We start from the raw sequence: 17,558 nt of genomic DNA on the forward strand, positions 1-17,558 counted from the left end.
ATTCCACTTCTGCACATGCCAAGAAATATCCTGGTCTTCATATGGTTTAGCAGCTTGTGGCCTACTTCATAATTAACCTGGAGCAGTGGCTAAAGTAGACATTTCTCCATAGATTATGATGTTCTTCTATCCAAAAAACCCACAGATTATTAAAATGATGATGCAGTGGGCCAAAGTGAAACAAAGAAAGAACAAAAACCAGCCAACAAATAAACGAAAACAGGAGAAACTACAGATTTGAAAGAAGACTTATTTTAAATTGTATTCACATAAAAGTGAAAATCCTACTCAGCAATGGTCAGGAACTGCAGGATCTGATTGTTAAGTTTTAGAAGTCCTGTTCTGAACGCGTACATAACTTTCAGCTTAGGATTTGATTTGGAGATGTCAATAGAATGGTAATAAAAATGCCAGCTTTGCAAAAGGATTACAAATAGAAACTTTTTAATGAAAGGCAATTTTTTGAGAGATTACTCTCTTCCTTTCAGTAAAGATTTAAATATCACAGAACAAAATAAAGCCAGAGTAATAATTAGAAATAATAATAGAGTAACAGGAGGCCATGTAATCCGTCTATGACAAACAGCAAATAATTTTAACATAGCTAAATTAGGAAAAGCCAGAGAAATAGCAAAGTTAACATTTACAAAAAATGAGTCAATTAATTAGCCCAGGGCAGAACACCATTAACTCAGTCCTGACCCCTCTCTGTATCATACTAAGTTCAATGGACTGGTTTTGTGATTTTATTTATTTATTTGTTTTCCTTTCTTCATGTCAGCAGAGGAAGAATGACCCTAGACCTGACATAGAAGGACTACAGAGGCAGCAGTTGCAGTCCTTCACCTGTGGAGAGCTGCTGTCCTGGCTCCTCATCACCGGGAATTTAGCAAGGCAGGTGGAACAGCGGGACACAGAAGTGAGGACAGAGCTTGTCAGAGACACACTCCATCCATCAGCAGCCAGCACTGCTCCAGACAATAATGCAGTCATGCTACTCCATGGCTTCTCCGATTTCTGCCAGGAGATGGTTTTTACTACTCATTGGCCTGTAAAGCATAAACATCGGATTAGAGCTACTCTTGCCACCCTTTGTTTCAGCAAGCACAAGCAGGAGTTTGGCACAGCTGATTGCTGTACTCACATAAGAAACCAGGAACTGCCACCCTGCCTGGAACACAAGACAGGACAGACCCGGATTTCCTCTTCACTACTGCCTACTTCAGTAGAGAAAACAAGAACTTTGTCCCTTCATCCTGGACACACAAGAGGTAATGTGACCGGTCTCTTGGCTGTAACTGTCATCTATGGTAACTAAAGAGTGGCTTGTGTCCTGAAGCACGGAGCCTAATATCCTTCCCAAAAAGTTTATTATCATGAATTTTGACAAATACAGGTATTTTGGAGATAGTCATATAAGAGATTTTTGGTTTGTGGTTTTTTTTGGTGGGTTTGCTTAGGTTTTGTTGTTTTTTTTTAACTTGTTAAGTCCCTTCTTTTCTGGTTTTAAATTTATTTTTTTTTAAAATTTCATTGAATGTTCCCATGTTTTTGTGTTGCAAGACAGGGAGACCAGAAGCATCCAATCTACCTTCTCAGTATTAGTCTACACATATTCATCCTACCTCCTCTTACAGCCTCCCTAGATGGTAGTCTTTTTTGTCTCCTCTTCCTAAAGCCAGCTAGAAAACCTTAGTTCAAAACCTTGTCCTGAGAATGGCATTAAGCAGAACTCAACTGAAACCTCTTACATCCCAGGAGACAGCATCTTAACCCTGGGGCCAGACTAGAATATGACAACAGCAAGCCTGGAGCTGCTCTACGGTGTATAAAATACAGGAATTTTCCCCGAGAGGAAAGCAGAGACACAGGCAGACAGAATGACTTTTTCACTTTGTGTTTATACTACTTAATCCAAGAGGTGGGATGCCTGGTTCCAAGCCAGTCTACTGATCTATCTGGAAGGGGACAGCCTCGGGGACAGTAGCTATGATTACCCTGTCCCAGAACACCCTGTAGCATTCAACCACTCTGCTGGGGCGCAGGTTCAAATCCCTCCAGGCAAAGCAGGGAAAAGAATGTGGTTTCTCACATCCTAAGTCGGTGCAAAACAGTTGGCCTATTGAATGTAATCCTTCTCCCCTGGCATCTTTCTCAACGTACTTCTTCATTTCCTTTGCTTTTCTTAGAAGCACTCCAGTATAAAAACTACTCTGTTGCAGAGCACAGCACAATCTCACTTTGTCTCCTAGATCATCCCCAGCAAATTACCTTTTCCTGTAGATGTTGTTGCTAAGTAACAAACAACTCTTAAAAGAGAAACAAAGTTCCTCCCCAAAGTTTGGCATCTCCACCCGGGTGAATAGCTGCAATTTATCACACATATTTAAATGATCTATGAGTGCTACAGTCAGAGCAGTAGTACAATGAAGCTTCAGTTTACTGCTGGAGTCAGAGGTGACTACTAGTGAGACTGATCTGAGTTTAAACCATCACAAAGTTTGTACGTTTTCATACAAGAGGTAACAGAGAATCTTATGACAGGTCTCTAGACATACATTTGGTATGAATTATGAAATGTATTTATTTGGTGTGAATTAATGAGCTAACACAGGCCACATATTCTGATGCCAGCAAAATAAAATACGCATTTTACATTAAATTCAAGTATGGGACAAAAAATTCTGCTTTCCCTAAAGCCTCTGTGAACTATCCTCTTTCTAATTAAGTTAAATTCACATTCTTCCATAAGGTATGAAAGACCCAAGTAGCCTCTTCCATCTGAGGGCTCTGCTGTAAGAGTGTAAGAATCTTACAATGGAGCGTTACAAAGACATCATGATGCTTTCACAGCATTCCCTAATCTTCCATGGATTCGTTAAGATCTGTACTGCACACTAAATATGCACTGGATAGGGGGTCTGTTCCCCTGAGGGGAAGGAGAAAAGCGAGAAAGACCACTTCTTGACAGAAGAACGTGGAGAAAATGATGGAAACTGACAGGTTTCTCTCTCCCTGGTCTCTCTGTATGGACTGCACCTTCTTTTGCAGTACATCCACTGACTCCAGCACAATCTCCCAGCTTGTTACCTTTCATAAATAAAGGCATAGTTTAGTTTCTCTTGTAAGTCATCAGTAGCAATGCTTATTGAGAATCAGACCTAACAGAGAACGCCCTTATGAATCAAATGATATATGCATTAACTCCTCATACTGCTTGCCAGTAAGACTCATATAAGCTATTTAACTTGAATGCAAAACTTTCCCTGAAAGCCATGTTGTTTCTTTACTAGTCCTTCAACCAAGTAGTTTCAAGGTAACAGCCACTGCTAGCATTTAGCTACAACTACTGCATAGATGTTCCTTGCTCTCTTCAGAATACAGCAAGCAGAAACCTGAATTCAGTACATCATGGATCGTGGGTGCCATTCCTTGCAACGCAGAGTAATACACCCATCCTCGGCGCCAACATTGAAACTGGTACAGGCTAAATTCTGGAGAAGATGCTCATAGGCACTAACCACTTTGCAGACAACCACATTACGGGCTTCAGAAGCGGTTGAATACTAACAGCTCTCTCCTCCCTTCTCTGACTGTCTTCACTCCTGTGGCTCAGAGGAGAGTCCAGCCTGATCTTAACCAAAAAATGAAAAACATGCATTGCCATCATAGAAGATGCAACTTCTCCTCACCCTTCCTCTGCAAATCCCTAGATCAGGACAAGGCTATCCTAGCTGCCTTGTAATCTGTACCTTGCCAACTCTGTCACACTAGAGAAGGATCCAAAGAAGCTCTTTCTCAGCATCCCTCTGGTATCCAAATGTCAAATGAAATCTACAGTCATGTTTGTGATGGAGGCAAAAATACTCAAAGCTGGACAGTCAGAATAAGACTTATGGTCCTTTTGCATAAAAGGCCGTGGGATATCCTTACATTGAGAAGACCCTTTCCAAAAACAAACATAAAAATACAGGCCCTAAGTTCCTAAATTGGCATCTCCTTTCCTTTCCTTCCCTATCTGTTTTCCTTCAACAAACAGAAGCCACTTTACTCTTCATATCTTGCACCACAACCAATATCAATTTCTTTTTTTACTCTACTCTGCTTACAATTTGTGTAGTGTAGCATTCCCATATTGCACCAATATGGGATAAGACCTTAGAGCCTAACAGCATGCCAAGAACAGTGAAAACACACTACCTGGGAGAGTGAGTGCAAAAAATTACTTCATTTTTATTGTTAGAAATAAAACACGTATTTGTACAGATGGGCCCACAACAAAGCCAACCAGAAACAACTGCTTCAGCAAGACCATTCATGACATCTAGCACTGAGACAAGCGATGACCATAGATGTGCATAATGTCATAATTACAGACAGTTTCCAAGACAGATGCTATTTAAACGCACAGAATTGTATATTCTTAGTGTTCATGTTGTCAATGATTAATGACAAAATTGCTTCCTCTTGCATACTGCTCATATGGCATTCTGCACGACTGCTTAAGTTGCACAGGGAGAAATAAAGTTGTTAGAAGAGAAACCTGCTGCCAGTCACTGCTATAATCTGCTGAAGCCTCACCCCCAGTCCATTTCACTGCCCTTTGTTTGCCCGTCCTTCAGGCAGCTTGTCACAGTCCTGTGACAGTCCATGTGTGCAGCAATATAAATTGCTTTCAAGTGACAATTTGCCTTACTGTGTTTATTCTGCAAACTCCCTCCATTTAAGAATTTTTTTCAAATTCTTAACTGGCTTTATCATTTTCTTCAAGGATTTTCTCTAGTGAGTAAGAAGCCAAAGAATATAATAAGGATGGGAGGGAACAAGAAGTGGAGTTGGGGATGCTAAAATTAAACACTTTCCCTACTTGCTTTATGTAGAAAACTAAAAGGCTGCGAAATAAGCCTTGTCCTCTGTACAAGGGGTAGGTGTGCATTTATTTACATGATGAATGACAAATTCAGTCAGCTGAACATAAGGAACATCTCAGTGCTCCCTGCAATTTCACTTACGCACAGAAGCAACCCTCAGTTGGAACCATCAGTACCAGGGTTCTCTTTTCTGCATTTGTCCTTACTGTACTCGGCAAAGAGAGGGCATTTCAGGTGTACAGTTTGTAATAATACAGCATTTTTTGAATGTTCAAACACTTCCGAACAGCTGTTCGAGATGACGAGGCAGGTTCTGCTTCTTGCTTGTCTTTCATTTTAATGACCATTTCAAAAGACTTGAAAGATTTCTTGCACAGGTGCAGAGTAAGTTGGGGGACAAAAATGCACCTCACCAGAAATCTATGCGCTCTGGGAAGAATTTGAGCAAGTGTTGGACATACTATAGTGGTCTGGATTTATGCTTGTCTAGTTGTACAAGTTCTTATTTATATTAAATAGGAAACAAGTAAAGCCAAAGGCCACTGCATAAAACAAGAAACAGATGGATTTTGTTAAAAGGGGCCCAACCCAAAGGACTACTGGACACAAAAGGAAGTACCACCATTTGATGCCTCGTCTATTACATCAATGATGACTAGATGAACTTCAGTTTCTGAAATTCACAGAAATAATGGTAATGCATGCATTTCAGATCTCTGTGTTTTCTAAGCGTATGCCATTCAAGTGGAGTTTTCGAAAAGGTTTTCAATTTGGACAATGGTACCTTGTGTTTTCAATACTTTCCTTGCAGGGCCTCTATGATCAAACCAGCTAAACATGCAGGGCCAGGTTATGCCTTGCCCTTAAGCAGATGTACAGTGGGAAAGAGGTATCTGCCCGAACGGTACCACTGAATCCAAACATCCTGTAGTTATGTCTTAGCAGGCAGTACTAAAGTGTTATCAACTCAGTCCTATCCCCACTGTGCTGACTGTGGGCATTTTTTGATTGATTAATCTCCGAAATCAATATTGCCAGATTTAAAAATAATAAACTGCAGGAATTGTGGATTAGATTTTTGTCTGATCAAAAAAATGAGAAGTTAAATACACTACACTGTATAAGAGCAAATAGAAAAGCAGGACCTTTTTTAATATCCTTTTTTTGAAAGTGTGGGTTATTATTTTATAGAAAAAATAATTTGAATACAAAAATAGCTCTTGGACAAAATAATTTACATTTTATAGTACCAGACAGCATAATTGATTAGGAATGGAAACAGGCATCCTAAGGTCAATTTGGCACCTTAAGTTTAAAGTGCTTTATGGTTTTACTGAAAGAAAAAAAGAAAAGAAAAAAAGAAGATTTAAGTGCTGAAGTAGTATCACATTTCCATGCTTTTCTCACCAATAGTATTACTATACATTAATGCACAGAAATTTATTCACTGAAAGCATTTAATTGTCACAAGCATGTCACTTTCTTCTTAGAAACTCTAACTCTAGTTATTAAGATGGGGGGGAGATGTTATGGGGACACCCATAACCTTATTCTACTTTTAAAAAAAAAAACCCAACCTCCTTATAACAAGCAGACAACCTGATCTGTATAGTCAATGACAACTATTTTTAGGACAAGCATTGCCTGTTTGAAATCAGTCAGGATGCACCAAAATAATATCAAGTAAGTAAATTATTAAATGTCATTACCGATACCAGCTGATTATATTTCCCATAATAGAAAGAGTGCTCACTTGGGGGCGGGGGGGAGAGAAAAAAAAAGAAAAAAACACTGCCTCTTTTATAGTACTATCAATGTACTGCCAAGACTCAGAGCCCTCTAGCTGGACTAATTTTAGGGTGATTCTTTTAAAGCTTTTCTTATTCAAGAAGACTTTGTTATTTATTTCAGTAAGCCACATTCAAATTGCCACAGCCCAGCTTCCCAGCACAAATGTCTGCACTCATCCTTTACAAGAAGTCTGTCCACTACAATCATATGTGGAACACGACTACTGTAAAAATAAGTGCTTATAAAAACTATAGCCAAAGGAATGTTTCCTTGAACTTTTCAAAATACCAATGAAAATTGCTATTTGGAAGCAAGCAAACATTACCTTTTAGTTTTTTACATGCAAATATTAAACCGAAATTGACGGTAAAATATGAAAATGAAATTTAACTTCATTAGCACACCCAGGTCAGCAGTTTCCCCCCCAATTCAGACCGAAAGAAATGCAAAGGAGACCGAGAGCTTAAGGAGACACCCCTAAAAGCATTTAAAAGTTCAGAGAAGGAGGTGGGCACCTCGCCGGAATTTCCAAAGCACCAAAATTTTCAAGGGGGGGGGGGGGGGGGGGGCTGGCAATCTGGCTCTTCATGCTAAACAGGGTGGGTTTCAAACACGGGTGATGCATCTTACACAAAATATTCCTCTCACACGAGGGAGTCTGGGAAGTAACGACTACACCGGAGCCCAACTGCAGCCCCCCCCCCCCCCTTCACGCCCAGGGCCGCGGGGCTGGTGCGGGGCCGGCCGGCCCCGCACCAGCCCCGCGGCCCTGGGCGTGAAGCGGGGGGGGGATGGCAGGCCCCAGCCCACAGGCCCGTCTGCCCCGACGCTGCCGGGGAAAGCGGCCCCACACCAACCCCTCCGCCTCCGCGGCGGCCCTGAGGGGGTGGCGGGCCTCCCCGGAAGGCCTCCGGCGTTCGGGTCGACCGCCGTTCCCTTACCCGTGGTGGAGAGGACGGTGCTGGCGAAGAAGAGGGAGGAGGTGAAGTCCCAGTTCCAGTTGCCCGAGGCGTTGCTGAGCACCGAGACGCCGTAGTTGCTGGCCTCCAGCACCCGCATCAGGAACTGCTCCAGCTGCTGCTCCGAGAGGCAGGCGTGCTCCTCCAGGAAGCGCTGCTTCAGCTTGCCCAGCTCCTGGCGCAGCAGGTCCTCGTAGGGCAGCTCCACCGAGGAGAAGACCACGGCGCCGAACACCAGGTACAGCAGGTAACCCAGCACCAGCAGGGCGAAGCACCAAGCGGAGCGGTGCTGCTCCACCAACCGCACGCAGGAACTGCCGGCCAGCGACTGCAGCATCTTCCCGAGCCAGGGACGGCTGCGCCCCGGGCCGGGCCGCTGAGGGGGAAGCGGGGGTTAAGGGGAGAGGGGAGGGGGAAGGTGGGGGAGAAAGCGCGGCCGCCGCCGCCGCCTGCTGCTCTTTCTGTGGCCGCTGACTTTGAAGGCGCGGAGCGGCGCTGATGTGGCGCTCACGTGGCCGCGCGGCGCAGGTACCGCGGCTGAGGGACGGCCTGCTGCCGCCAACCGCCCGCCCGGCCCGGCCCGGCCCGGCCCGGCCCCTCCGCCTCACCCACCTCACGCCTCTGCCGCCGGTTAAAACGGCGTTTTCTCTCTTTCTCTTTCTGTTTCTCGCCACCGAGTGATGCGTGGGAGCGCCAGGGGCCCCAGCTAACGTTCAGTGAAGCCGACCGGGAGTCCCCTCCCTTCTCTGCGGCGGGGTGGCGTGCGGCCGGGCGCCTCGCGGAGGTTTCTCCCCCTTTTCACACAAAAGTGTCTGGAGATTTCCTTGCCTCGCTGCTCCCCGCCCCTACAGTGAGAAACCCCCAAAACAGCAATTCCTTCCAGCGGTTTTGGGTTTTTTTTCCACATTTCAGAAGGCGCTGGGCAAAGCGGAAAGGGGTGAGGCCAGAGCTGCAGCAGTGTGAAGCAGGAGGCTGAATTTCGGGTCGGGGATGTGATGCGTTCAAGGAGGAACCCTGATGGCAGGCATTAATGCCCTCCCTCAGGTCCACTGGGACGTAACTTCAAAATGAGGCCTGTTTGGGGGTGCCGTTTGAACCAGGTGACCTCCAGAAGCCCCGTCCAAGCTAAATGAATCTTTACTTCTGTGCTCCACTCCTGGAAATACTTACTTTTTAATGGTACAAAGTACCCGGTTAGTGCTCAGAGCAGCATCCACGATGAATACAAATGCACTGTCCAGCCAGCCCTTTGTGTGGTCCGAACCAGTGATCTTCTCAAGTTTCACTTCAAACGCTTCTTTCTTCATCCGTCTCAAACTCTGGCCAGCAATCGTACAGTTAACCCGCAACGAAGTTCCCCACCACATGAAAAGGAGCAGTGAAAACTGTAGCTTCCCAAAGTGTCCCTTAAGGTGACTAAAGGCAGCTTCTGCTAAATGAGGGAGAGGAGATTCCCTGGTCCCATCCTGCAGGGCTCTGCCACTTCCCTTTCACGTCTCAGCTGATGGCAACTTGTACAGTCACAGAGACAAAGTAGTAGTTTGTAAATTAGAAACTTACTGGGGCTGAGCCCGTGAGTTCGGACAGGGTATATCAAATCCAGCAATGTATCTTAAGCCGTGAGGTACCCCTCTAAGCTGTAAGGACTAAAATGGGAAAAAAATAGAAAAATGAAAGGCACAAAACAATTTTTCATGCTAGAAACTTAAAACGATGTGTCAACATTTCCTTTTATTCAACAACTGCACTAGGCTGTGGGATGAATCTGGCCTGGCAGGGTGGCTCATCCAAGTTCCTGGCCCATTCCCCACTGCCAGCTACAGCAGAGTTGTTCCAGGGGCTTAAACACACACACACACACACCCCTCCCCGCCCCTGCCTTGTTTCATGATCAAAACCTAAATGTGTTCATGCATGCAAAAAGCAGCTGTTTGAATGGTCAAATAGCGCACTTGGGGGATGTGGTAGGTACATACGAGACAGGCCGAGCAAGCAGACTCTCGATGCTGTGCCAGGAGTGCACACGTATTCTGGCCTACAAGTGTGTGTCTGTCATGTGCGTGCGTGTGCACCTTTTGCATGCACGTTCGATCATACAGCCGAGGAGGGGGCACCGTGGGCACTGCGGTGTTTTGGTAGGAAGATAAACTTTTCCCCCACGGCTGAAGTCCTGAACTGTTGCAACATAAATGGTTCCAAAGTGCCTTCTTCATATGTATAAATTGTAGCACCGAACAGAGGTGCAGCACCATTAAATTAGGGGAGGGGTTTGAAAAGAGCAACTGAAGAAAATCTGTGCTGTATATCCAGAAGTTAATTGACAGAAGGACAGACAAGGGCAGAGATGTCACATCCCTACACCACCACTTCAGCACCTTTCATCAGCATCAGTGTATCTTTAAAATGTATTTTTTTGCTGTAAACCAGAGATGTGTAGGAAAAAGGCAATCTAAATCAATAGCAATGACAATTAATAATGGATACTGTCTGAAAGAAAGTAATGCAGACAAGCTTTTGAAGGGAGTATTCCAAACAAATGTTTTATTGCCTCGCACTAAGACAGCATGCATTTAAGCATCATTACAGAAAAAGAGGTCAAGGAACCTCATTGACCAATTTGGTATGTTTGGCTAACTCCATCCAATTACTTAATCACTTGTCCCCTCAAATTCCAAATGACTGAGTGCCTCCATATATAATAGAAAAGCCATTTAAAACAATATGTGTGACATACTGGGCTCCATTTTGATCAAGTGTACTCAGTTTGCCAGATACAATAGGTTTCATAATACGATCTAATTTATGGCAACATCTGGTAGTACAGTTGCATTCATGATAGACAATGGGCATGTCTTTGCTATAAAACAATATTTTCCCAACATTCAAGCCAAATATTTGTTTAAAGGTTAGAAAATGTTTGCCTAAGAACACGCCTCTCTTCAGTGGTGATCGGAAACTGTGGCTGAGTAGCTGAACAGTTTTATTTACTGCCCTCCTTCTGTTTTCCATTTTTATGAATCACTCAGTCTCCATTTTTAGAAGTCTCTCACACTTGGAGGCTTGCTGGGCTAGAAAGAAAAGGAGGACTCTGCTGAACAGAACCTGCACTGCTCTTACTACTCGATTTTTCCCCCACAGGTTTTTGGAGGCATGGGCTGGGGGGAGCAACAGCAGAGCAGCACAGCTGTGTCACCGAAGCTTTCACAGTCTTGCTTCCAAAGCAAACGTCTGCACAGTCTGAGTTTTAGCCACCATTGTTTATGTTCATGTTTTAACTCAAAACCCTTAACATACCTGATAATTTAATTACAGATTTCATTGGGATAGATGTGCAGAAAGGTGTCATAATGTTCAGTTTTCTGGCTTCAAGTGATCGTATTTACCATGATGATATTATATGTGAATGCAATTATGTCATTCCAGTTTCATTCCAGAGTATGCTATGTCCATTTTCACATTGTTTTGCTAGTCAAGGATCAAGCTAGTCAAGGATTCAGTGTACTGAATTCAGTGTTATGTACTGTATAACACAAAGTCATAACATGGTTCAGCAAGGAGTGACTGAAATTCTGGAGCAGGCTGTTACAGAACAGTCTTTTTCCAGCAGAAGTTTCATTCTACTGTGATCATCCCTCTTAATAAAACATTAATCCAGTTAATAAAGCATACCACATCATCACATCGCTCACCCACTAGCTACACTCAGTGATGACTGGGCTCCTTACTGCTGGAGAAGTCCAGCTGCTAGCAGAGTGAAGAAACATACTATTGGTAGATACTGGTGTGCTCTATCGCACCAAACTCCCCTGTGAGGTACAGAAAATGCAAGTACAAGCTGCCTGTCTACAAGGGTAGAAGAGAAGACAGACACTCTAATTCACCCATAGAACTGAGATAGAAACCATGTTTGTGTCCTGGGGCACTAGAAAACCATAGAGAAAGTTAGTAGTCTCTCTAACTCTGTGGCCTGGGGAGATCAGACAACTCCCCTGTCACATCACTGGGCTAGCAGCTTCGCTAGTGTAGTCGAGAGGCTGAGAAAATCCTCCCTTGTGCATAAGAAATATAAGGCCCTCTCAGAGCTGTGTGAATCACTGACATTTTCTGTTAGGAGAGGTGAAATTGAAATAAAGAGGTTTTGTGTTAATGGCAGCCTCTTTTTCTCTGAGCTTTTTGGTGAACTAAAAAAATCTTTTATTACTGACACATTTCCAATGAAATGCTGAAGTGCTCCAAACACTGGAAGACAAGGAGATGGTGGCAGGCTGGAGGGAGATGACAGCCTGGTGGCAGACAGTGACCAGAGAGGGGGACCACTGTACTCTAGTCTTTTGTCCAGTGAATATAAATGACGTTAGATAAAAATAGTAGCTTTAGTGAAAAGCAAGAATAGCTCACAACCGTGCTCCAGTGCCCAGAGACTGGCCTATGCTGAATGGCATATGGCAAAGAGGAGATTTGATGCAGGGGCTCTGCTCTTCTGATCACTGAGCTCTAGACCCTGAAGGGGGGTCTGGGGAAAGGGAAACACCCACGTTTGGCACTGTTACTAATATCAAGACTATAAAATATTTTCATCGCCAAAAACAAATAACTGAAAGTGACTGAAACAAACAGAAAGTTTCAAGTTGACTGAAAGGAATTCTGCGCCCCCCACCCCCAAAGAGTAGTCTCGTGGCAAAATCACAAACATTTTTACATCAGTCTTAGAAGAAAATGTCGTTCCTCTCAAAAAAAGTATAAATAATTACATTGAAGAACCTTCAGTCCTGAGAAGCAGGGTAAATAAAATCGGTTACTAGGCAATACTTGTCCTGACAAACCTGTTCTCTGGCATACCTATAGCATGAGCTCACAGTACAGTGAAGAGAGGAGGTGGTGGTGGGGAAGAGTGGGATGAACCAGGACAGTGTGGGAGCCAGTAAACAGTTACTAGCGGAGAACATGAAACAGTGTCAAAGCTGTGTCACCTTGACAGCTGAATATTGAATAGCAATAGGGAACTGATTTGTCCTTCAGGATTTTTCTTCAAATTTGGCATGAGTATAAATTCAGTGGTGATAGCAAGTCTAAAGTCTGACTGATCTGTCCTAAATTATGCGTACATGAAGAAAGATAGCCATAAATGTAAGATTCTCTGAATTCACTTGCATTAAGGATTCTGCCACATTTAACTGTTCCCATGAACATTTTTTTTAATGAACCTGAGAAGAAGTAGAATCCTTCATAATTTGCTGTATCTGTTAAATGAAGGCTGGAACATAGTACATTTCCTGCTGTAGAAGAAAATACATCTGAACGATTGTGTCTGAACAATCAATTTGTGGGCTTTTGCAAAAGTTAATATAAGGTCGTCTAGTGGCTCTGATTGAATGTCATGCCCCCGTGGGCAGGCAGGATGTGTAGTTACACGAATCACATCCTCACAGGCACCAACACAAGCATAGTCAAGTTGAGAAGCAGTCAGATGGGTTGCCATGTGTTCTGTTTCGGATGGGTAAGGTGTTCTATTTTGGCTAAAGGGAATTGTCTAGATTTGGGTCAAATAACATGAATCTCATGAAAATTGAAACAACACAGCCTGACTTTATAGAAAAAGTAATCTTTGAAGAGTGGATTCATTCCCATCTTAATGTGGCAGGAGGATGGAGATGCGATAGGAGAGTACAGACACATTTAGGTCTTTAAAATTTATCACCAAGCAAACTGGTGACAGTAGAAATATTGCTGTGGAAGAAGAAGAGTCAGCGAAGTCTGTGTCCGTGCCATTTCCAATATCCTGCCTGGCTGCATTCTACTTGAGAGGGAGGGGAGAAGGCTTGAGATTTAGTGGCTTCCTCAAAAAAATCATTTTATGCAGTTAACTTAATGGTGCAACACTGTCCACAAAGGTTAAGACCACTGATCTGTGATAGCAAAAGAATGAATGTGCCTAGTTTGGGGGCTATATTTAGGGGAAGGTTTACGTCATGGAGTAGTAGTATTTAGAATCAAGAAAGTTTATATGCATGGTCAGGCACAATTTCTTTCTCGAGTGAGTCATGCCTTGTTCAGCGTAGATGTAATTTTCCTTTGAGTTGCAATAAGTATTCATATTTAACCAACAATCTCAGTGTCCAAGTGGAATAACTTATAGATAACTGTTTTCATAAGATAAGCATTTTATGTCATGGAAAAAGTAATTTCATGTATACTTGCCATCAGGTTTACCCAACGGCATTATCCAAAAAGGAACTTGGTCACTCTAAGAGGTATAGGTCCAATAGGGATGAGGGCTGCATATATGTACATAAATACATGCATTCATGCAGATACATATATGTTTTTGTATAATTATATATAGTGTGTGCTTCCTCAAACTTTTCACTGTTATATTCTAAGTTGTGCCATATCTTGGTAGAAAGGTAATTACCCATGATTTGTAGGATTGTGTTAACGCTGAAGGAATGTAATAGCTCAGAGAATTCAGGATGTCAACATAACCTTATTAGAGCATTACATTAAATAAAATTCAGTGTTTTAAATAAAGTGACCTTGCCTTCCTAAGTCCTGTGGCAGTCAGCCAGCAGAATCAGTCTTTTTAACCTCTTGTTCAAGATGCTGAAAAAGAGTTAAGATACTTAATACTTTGTACTGAAAATAAGGGTTCACAAAATACTTTATATCTCTTCCTTCTACTCCCTAGAATTTTTAGTACTTCTTCCCCCTTCTTGGCAGCCTGGTGTTAAAGATGGTTATGGAGGGAAATAAAAGAATGCAGTAGCTGACGTGGACTCGAACAGCTGTGGGTGTCCAAGCCTCCCTCCTGATCTTATCAACTCTGGGACCTATCTTGGTTTTGTCTCAGAGACATTGTGCTGGTTCTTGGGCACCCAGGAAATGATGGTGCCAGCAAAGCCCACCAGCTTTCTCTGGGTCGCTTCCAAAACACACAGCCCCAGAAAGCGTTACACACTAAATGGCCTGTCTGTAATTACTTTTTTCAGTAGTTAGGCCGTATTTCCATGATTTCTGTTTTTGGTTACTTGAGGGCCAGTCCCAGTCTCTTAGTTTAGTGCTGCCATTGGGGAGTATTGGTAGGGCCTTTTGCCTGTTTTAATTCAGTCTGCATTGCCTTAGAATTTGTGTACTCGTATAACCAATTTTATCCAACAGGCTGTGGGACTTGTGTTACAGTGGGATACATAGAAGTAAACCTGGACCCAGCAGTGGTGACGTTTTCACTGACAGCTAACACACCCTCTCGCCCATTCATGGAAAGGTCACATTAACTTGCCAAAATAGCTTTCAGCTTCAGCTCCATTTGACTCTGTTTTCCTGGGCCCCAGCGTGTGTACACAGCACTGCTCTCTGAGGCCTCCCTGACCTGGATAATTAGTTCAGACTGAACAGTGTGCGCACTTGGACTTCTTCATGCACTCGAGTTGGTCTGCTGAAGCCTGGTCCTGACACAGACTGCTCTTTGACTCTGCGTTGGGCAGTTGGGCTCAGGTGGCTGGAGATGTTTTTGAAGCTGTTGTCGTTTGTAACAGTGAACTTCTGGATGCCTGCAGCCATCCTGGCCCATGTGAGATCTTGTGGCAACTACACATCGCCTCCAGGCCAAGTTACTTTGCTCAAGTAGGGAAGTCTGGTGCTGGATGTGGCTGCCTGTGTGTGGATCATACACGGGCCACAAGGCAGGTTCTTAGGACGACTTTCAGATGCTGCCTAGATGCAGCCCAAGAAGTAAGGGACCCTGGAAGGAGTAGGGTTGCAGCTCTGGGAAAGGATCTCTCTTTCCTGCTGCAGCCATAGCTGATAGCTAGGGTGTACAGCAACTTGGCTTCTCAGGGCTCTAGAATCCTAGAGAATTTAAATTCTAAAGAGAGACCCATCTTACAGACTGTTGCCAGTCTCTAATACATGAAACTCACTGTAACCCAGATCCTCAGCTATACCTGAAAACAACCCTTGTGTCTGACCTTGGATATTTCCTGTGCTGGATGGATCCTACAGTTTGAAGGAGCTTAATGTTTATCTATCTGTAGGCTGGCACAAGCTCCAATACTTTTCTACACCTGTCCTAGCGGGATGGGGAGCCCAGGCAACCCTCTTCCCTGGGCACACGCTTCACAGCCAGCACGTGGTGGGGGTGAGCGTTGAAGCAGGCACCCTTCCCTCGTCATTCCTGCGGAGCAAGTCCATCTCTTTCTGTGGTCAGTCCTGTTAGCTCTGAGGCCTAATACCTCTTCACTGGGGGTGCAGCACAAACCAACACACTGTACCAGAAACCCTCAGCCATGGCGTTTATTCCTCATCACTGAAGGCCCACATTACCACAATGAAGTAAGCAGGAGTTACTATTCACAGATGAGGAAACACAAGCAAAACCATCTAATTTGTGGTACTCCCACCTAGCCATGCTATTTGGACAGGTTCATTTTCCAGGCAACCCTTCTGCCTCAGCAGAGTTAAATTTTAATAAGTGCAATTCATTGCCTCGCTGAACCAACGTCTGGAACAGCCCATGGGTACTATTGCCACATGCACCTGCTATAATGAATACCAAAGCCTACTTCAGTGACCTGAATCTTTTGAAAATTTAGTCCTTTATTTTTATCCACTTAGAGGGAACACAAGCTGCAGTGTCCTACTTTTTCTCGACTGTGCCATCTGACTCATCAATCAAAATTGAATTTGAGTCTTATTTTCACCCACTGACTCTCAATTAACCTAACAAACATATCAGAAGTACAAAAGGATGATTTTGTCACTCAGCCCAAGATACCTTTGCAAATATTGAGTCATGTGAGATATTTTAAGGTTTAAGAAAATTACAATTTCAGCAAGGCCAAATTCTACACTTTCCCCTGTAAAGATACACTTAGATAGAAAGAACATCACAGGACAAGAGAAAAAGTTTTATGAGGTAAGATGACTTTAATATGAAATTTTATGCTTTTGGGTTGATTAATTTTTAATATAATACAATAGTATTATTGTTTTATCCACTTCTGTCAGAGTGCACTGTACACTCTTGTAACATTTACCAGATATTCATGAGGGCATGTGTGCTGAGAAAGAAATACAAAAACTGTCTGGCCTACAGTCTGTTAAAGAAATGGATTAAAATGTAGGTCTATCCAGAAAAACCTCAGTTAAAAACCTGACAGGTTTTTTCCCCTGTACTTTCAGAAATGTGTGAAGCAATTAAAAAACAACAACACCCCCCACCACCCTCACCACCCCAACCACCAAAGTCTGTTTTTCTTGCTGTTATGGCAAAACAAGTATCAGTGACCTGTTCCTATTCTGTCTGGCTCATGAAATGTATATGGGAAACAATTACAACATATGCTAGAAGAAGATCGTTCCTTCCTTCCTCTTGAAATCTCTTTCCCAGAATCCAGCCTGCTATCCTTCAAACAAGTCTTTAACCTTGCCAGGAATAAAGAATAAAAGACTGAAACCCCCAGTTTCCAGGGAAAAAACATTTCTCACAGTGCCACCGTTTCTCTTCTGGTCTCTCACACCTGATTTTAAGACAGATCTACAAAATACTGTAAGAAGATAAGGTTGGGAACTAATATAAGGTTGGGAACTAATATTTGCAACCCTTTCGAACATTGCCAACTATGTATTCTGATTTTATGCTGCATTATGATTTTCTCTACCTCCCCACTTCTTTGTTTAAGCTAATGATACCTGTGCCTGTTATTGCTCCTAGCTAAAGTCCTCTTCTCCTACACATCCCATAAAGTGAATTTAGGACTATATTTTCATAAACACGAAAACAAAATAAAATTAACACTATGTATATTTTTCAAGCTGTCCTTTCATTAATGAAGTCCTAAGCATTACCTCAGTGCAAATAACTAATGATAAAATCTTAAGCCAAGCTGCAGAATTGGCCATTAGCGTGTGTTTTCCACTGAAATTGAATTGATGTGAAATT

At 43.1% G+C, this 17,558-nt stretch overlaps 1 protein-coding gene across 1 annotated transcript in view; it reads right to left on the minus strand.

Annotated features, from left to right (window-relative positions):
* Positions 1 to 7,958, minus strand: part of KCNK1 (potassium two pore domain channel subfamily K member 1) — a 36,123-nt gene extending 28,165 nt beyond the window's left edge. The window contains exon 1 of the mRNA XM_050893891.1: positions 7,604 to 7,958. Coding sequence (XP_050749848.1) covers positions 7,604 to 7,958 — 355 coding nt within the window. The remainder of the gene's footprint in view (positions 1 to 7,603) is intronic.
* Between the last annotated feature and the right edge of the window lie 9,600 nt (positions 7,959 to 17,558).

This window comes from Gymnogyps californianus, chromosome 3, assembly GCF_018139145.2.
Source record: "Gymnogyps californianus isolate 813 chromosome 3, ASM1813914v2, whole genome shotgun sequence".
Classification (NCBI taxonomy): Eukaryota; Metazoa; Chordata; class Aves; order Accipitriformes; family Cathartidae; genus Gymnogyps; species Gymnogyps californianus.